The sequence below is a fragment of the Crotalus tigris genome, unplaced genomic scaffold, assembly GCF_016545835.1.
Source record: "Crotalus tigris isolate CLP2741 ecotype Arizona unplaced genomic scaffold, ASM1654583v1 scf7180000018125.1543573, whole genome shotgun sequence".
Lineage (NCBI taxonomy): Eukaryota > Metazoa > Chordata > Lepidosauria > Squamata > Viperidae > Crotalus > Crotalus tigris.
The window spans coordinates 1,090,373-1,096,372 of record NW_024096837.1 but is presented as its reverse complement, the minus strand read 5'-3'; the positions used below and the strand labels follow the sequence as shown (position 1 = coordinate 1,096,372).

The window sequence follows — 6,000 nt, the reverse complement described above, 5'->3', positions numbered from 1 at the left end:
CCAAGATTTCCACATTGAGCCCTAGCTGTGACTAACTGCAAAAGACAAAGGAAGAATATACATAATAGTATATACGGTACTTACCTCCACAAAAGTAAACTAATGCAGATCAAAGCAGGAAACAACCAATCCAAACCACGAAAGAGAGGAAAGTTAAGTAAACCCTTGTAACTTCATCAACTTCATGTGCCATCATAGCACACAGGAACTTTTCCTCCCATATGTGAACTGAATCATTTATTGGATTCCTGGTCCTTGAGAGAAAGGTAATCAGCCTTTAAGGTGCACCATACTGATCTTATGACAAAAGACAAGAGTCAAAGTACTATCCTTATCCCTCCCCCCTTCTACAAAACAATTATGTGAGCCTTGCCCTAACAATGGAGTTATCACACTATAGGGCAACCTCCAATAAACAGTCCATGAAACTCTGAATAAAAGAAAGGATAAATGTGCACCTATAAGGCCTAAGAAGATTTGGCTAGATGAAATTATCTATTGTTGCAATTTTGAAATCTATTATTTGCCATTTTTTTCCATTATGTACTAAGTGTTGTAAAGACATTTTGGCTACAACATTTATTACTAGGTTGATTTGGCAGGCTAGGCAATTGTTACCTTTATCTGTCACTGCTGCATATGTGCCCTTCTAAAATTGTGTGCTTGAAGGAAAAGGTGAAAAGAAGTATAAACCTCTCTGGTATTTGGTATACAAGAATTGCTTTCCTTTACTGGAACCTCCCAAAATTTGAAGGAAGTCTTGAATATTTTTAAATAAAGTGGATTATCTGAAATAATAAATAACTATACTGAAAGAAAAGTCATTTCAACACTGATCTTTTTTTTAACCAACTAAATATATAAATCACTGGAATTTACAGGAAAATTTGCATCTCAGTGAATCAAATTAAATAACTAATTCATTTCATGAATGAAGGCAAATATAAATGTCCCAGGGTGATGTTGCAGGATCCAATCTGGATCAGTTACCATGACCAGAGGTTTAGTCTTCTGAGCTTTTGGACTTGGGCTGGACCAGCCCATTCTCAATTTGTTTCAATATTCCCTCATTACTCTTAGCAAAATAAGAAAATTAGATGCTACTTGAAAAATGTATTGATTTAAATCTACTTGCCATTCACAAAATCAAATGACAATTTATATATCAGACCTTAAAATAATGTAAATTCTCTGTCAAACTCAAATATTGTTCTAAAAACTATAGTGTCTTCCATAAAAGAGATGATTTAAGAAATTCTGTCTCTTATAATTTATGATAAAAGACAAGAGCATAACAGCTTGATGAAATAATTATCTAAAGAGTAGTTTAAGGATTTGCCTCATGAAAATCTGGACTTTGGCCAGCTTAAACCAAATCAAACTGTTGTTTAATATGGCTATAGAAGTGATGATGGATAGAGTCACATTTAAGACATATAAATCCCCAGGGAGAAAATAAAACACCTTCAAAATAGACATTTCATCTATTTGAGGCATTCTCAGAATTTTTGACTTCTGCCATATGCTAAAAAATTCTGCTGCAAAAATTATAAAAATTTTGGAGAACTTTTATACCAATGATGTTTTAGTTTAGACAGTGGTATTTATTAAGGAGAAAATATTTAAACTCTGCTGCATTTCAGAATTGGAGCAGAGTTAAAATTGGTAAGAAAAATATTCTTTCTTTAGCATTTCAGAGGACAGGCACAGATAATAAATTTATTTCATTCCCTCAAAAAATCTTCTAATCATTTGGCAAAATAATTTTGAGTAATTAATATAATTTGATCCTCTATATAAGATCAGATGATGTACCAAATGGATCCATGTACACTGTTGTAATTTAATCCAGTGTTTTTAATAACAAATGCTTTAAGGAAAACTTTCTGATTTTCAGTCAAATGCCTAAATTTTTTTATGAAGAGCTTAATTCCATCAGCAGACTGTGTCTGACAAAGAATTCTTTCTGTGGTAATGCCAAAACACTTATAATAGTTTGGAATAAAATAGATTAAATAATTATATTAAATATATTCAAAAATGTGAATGGAAAATGGAAATAAAAAATGTTATTTTCAGACATTTATTGTTCATGCTGCCCTTTGAATTTATTTATTTTTTATGAAGAGCTTAATTCCATCAGCAGACTGTGTCTGACAAAGAATTCTTTCTGTGGTAATGCCAAAACACTTATAATAGTTTGGAATAAAATAGATTAAATAATTATATTAAATATATTCAAAAATGTGAATGGAAAATGGAAATAAAAAATGTTATTTTCAGACATTTATTGTTCATGCTGCCCTTTGAATTTATTTATTTATTTTCAATTTCCACTTGACCCCTGCCAGGAGATATTTATTCGACAAAAAGCAGCAAGAAAAACATAATATTATTTTAAACTATAAAATAATTTATATCAAATATTTTACTTTTGGGTTGTTGGGTCGTAATGTATAGTTTTGTTTTTAAAACTACAAACATTCCAGCATCACACTGTAGAATAACAATAAAAAGCACAAATCTTTTGCATAGTATTAAATGAACAGAAACAGTGAGCTCTTTATTTACAATTATTGTCTAGATTTAAAAAATTCATAAAAACAGATGAATAAACATATAGAAACAATAACCCCTAGTGGGATGGATTGCCAAATGTACTGCTGTATTTTTTTTTCCAGAGATCTCATGCTTTCAGGTACAATAGAGAGCAAGCATTTTATATATTGCAGTGAATTTCAACATATAGATCATCTTAGTTTTTCATATCATCCTCCTGTCACAAATAGAAAAGCACATGATGCACATCTGGTAATCAAAAAGGTTCTTTGAACTCATCCATTTCTGCTGTTTTCTTGAAAAAGGCTCTTTCATGTGTACATAAGCACAAACAGTTTTTTTGTTGTTCTTGAGAGAATCCTATGCATCACATTGATATATAATCTTCTTTTTCTTTCTTTTAAAACCAGGTATGTACAGAATTGAGTGCTGGTTTCTTTTGAACAGTTTTTCAAGTCAGCAAATGGTACTTTCTAGTTATTTAGGAAACAATATTACAACACACACACACACACACATAGTGAAATCTTAAAGAAAAAATACAAGGGGAAAAAAGCCAATCTTGAAATAAAAGGTAAATCATTAAGATGTTGAAAACAGAATGTATTCCAATAGCAATAATTCTGTAGTTATTTGAGTTCAAATCGACATGCTTTTCCCTGTATATAGACTTTATATTCTCAAATGTGGTATTCCATGTAGAATATAGAATCTCAGTTTTACACAAAAGTTAGTCACTGTTATTTACAATCCAAGGTTAAACCCTGATAAACTTTCAGTTTGATTGTAAGAATAAAGTGATCAGCTGGTCTTTCCTGCAGCTGCGAGAGTTAAGAAATGGGTAACACTGTGGAGAAGAGGGCTGCACAAATCTAGAAACATTTGCTGTTCTGTCAGACATTTGGATCAAAACAAAGAGTGTATTGTCAAAATACATTAAAACCATATTAGAAAAGTCCAGAAGCTGGCAATTCAAGTTGATTAGCACTTTCCTGGCTGAATAGTCATGAGCATGCCTTGGATTATTATTCATTTCAAGCTGACATTTGGCCAGGAACTTTATCTTGACAGAAGTGTTTCTGGCTTGCAATGGTTCTTCTGATTACAGAGTTGATCCGTTTCATCAAACAACTTCAAAACAGCAGGCAATATCACTACTAGTAAGTTGATAAGCTAAATAAAATGGTCTTTTGCCCACTCTTCTAGTATTGTTGTGTTAATCAAAATGTCTCCCGGACTATACAGTTTTATGGAAAAGATCATATGCTGAAAAGTTTTCAAGCAAACCTTGTACTAAATAGAAAAGTCAGTTATGAAAAAATTGTGACCCACAAAGAGTTTTGCATTCAAATGGTTGACATAACAATTGTAGAAGTGTCTATATTTTCAGGGCTGTTACCATCTTGAAAAAAAAAAAACCTAACCACATAGCAGATGTGATTAAGGGCTTTCCCTGTAGAAAGCACAATATGATATCAAAGTTGGTTAATTTCTACTACCGTATATACGTTTGTGACTATGGGAAGACAAACTATTTTTAAAATAATCACACAAAGCACATTAGTATACATTTCATAAAGTTTCATTCAGAACTACATAGTGCAGAAAACTATATATTTTCTCTTTTTTTTAATATCGAAGCAACAAACCACAGTGGTTCTCATCCAAAATGCCAACAGCCCATACTTTGCAAGAAATGAATGTCTACATTTTTAATAAAACAGAATCATCACACAGTATTCCAATATCAGTCTGACCTTCATACAAAGCTAAATATAACTTATTTTTTAATGGATTGAGTTTTTCAGAAACTCCAGTGAACTTTATTATAATGTCGTTTTAAAAAATATATTTTTAAGAAGCCGTCGCAATACATTTAAATAAAGAAATGGCCTCATTATTGAGTATTGCATAAAGATGAAATGAAACAATTCATTAAGAGAGAGAGAGAGAGAGAGAGAGAGAGAGAGAGAGAGAGAGAGAGAGAGAGCGAGAGAGAGAGCAAAAAACCTGATTATTTAAATTTCTTTTAAAACAAAGGAAGCCTTTCTGTTCAGAACCCTCTATTTGGGGTCACAGCGCTACATCCAGTTTGTAATATTTTGGCTTCTTTGTTATTTGCTAGCAGTATCTACATAACCCCCATCCCACTTCCCACCCATCCCCAAATCCTCACCAATCCTGTCAGGCAAAAATCAGATCACAGCAAATTGTAAATGATCTCGGCAGGTAGTGCTGTCTTAAACCTACAAACGTTAAGGAAATTATCTACAGTTCTGTAAACAAATTACATTCTTTATTTTTAGGACATAAATAAGTTAAAATAGAATGATTTGAGCAGAAAAAAGGCAACATGCCAACAAAGAAATGTGTGCATGTGTGTGTGTATATATATATATTTCACACACACACATATACATACATACTTGTGCACACACATGCACATATAGTATATATGAATATATGTATATGTGTGTAAGCTTAGATATGGATATATATATATATATATAGTTATAATATATTATTTATATATTTCTATATATATTTTCATAAATGTTCATTTTAGGTTCCTCTGGCCAACTGGTGCAAATCTACTGTGCAAGTTAAGCTTTGCAATTTCAAAAAATAATATTTAAATTAATCTATACAACTGAGTCCATGCCACACAAGCATTTAAAAAACTCACAAACTGGTGAATTGGATAAATAGCTCCAAATAAGTCTCCTCCTTTTTCTGTTCAAGGAATCGAAAAGGAGGTGGGGTTGAAGTGGGGAATACATTCATGCAGGATAGCGTTTGTACTGTTTTTGTTTGTTTCTGCAGGAGACAAAAGGGGGAATATATCAATCAACCATTCATTCTTCCAAAAATCACTGTGACTAATGATGCATTCATTTATCTGTTTCTTCAAAGTGATCAGGAATTCAAACAGCTTCTCAGCCAGCATTGTTTATACTTATTTGTCTCTGTTATATATTATTATTATTTATATTTATATTTTTGCAGTGACTTTTCAGCTAAAGTGATGTTTCCAGGCTATGAATTGGGCTTCCTGGACTAGAAGAGGTAGCTGATTTGCTTGTGTCAGTTGTAAGGTTTATCCCACTGTCAATAGCACTATTGTTCTTGTTCAGCGAAGATGGGGGACTCGGCTTTTGCTTGAGGACAGAGTCTTCTTCTAGTTCTGTGTCATCAATGAGAGGAATATGGGGCTGGGAATCTTCTATCCTAAATTCAGGATGAGTCATAAAGTTGTGAATGGAGGTTCTAGATTCCGGTTTTTCCAAACCTTCATAGAGGGAGCTACGGAATGCCTTCACGACGCGGATCTGGGAGAAGGAAAAAGATGAGAGATGTCAGTGGCAATGACTTTTTGAAAGCATCACAAAATGATGTTAATTCTTGGGAAAAGGGATATTGGGTGAAAAAATGTGATGTATG

General features: G+C 32.5%; 1 protein-coding gene across 6 annotated transcripts in view; it reads right to left on the bottom strand.

The window, feature by feature from the left end:
- Window positions 1-2,532: 2,532 nt before the first annotated feature.
- ATP2B2 (ATPase plasma membrane Ca2+ transporting 2) overlaps window positions 2,533-6,000 on the bottom strand; it is a 190,080-nt gene continuing 186,612 nt past the window's right edge. For 2 of the 6 annotated variants that reach the window (XM_039348240.1, XM_039348241.1), the window contains one exon: window positions 2,533-5,888. In XM_039348240.1, the coding sequence (XP_039204174.1) occupies window positions 5,577-5,888 (312 nt within the window). In that variant the 3' untranslated portion in view covers window positions 2,533-5,576. The remainder of the gene's footprint in view (window positions 5,889-6,000) is intronic. The other 4 variants (XM_039348244.1, XM_039348242.1, XM_039348243.1 and 1 more) reach the window with 3 other exon arrangements.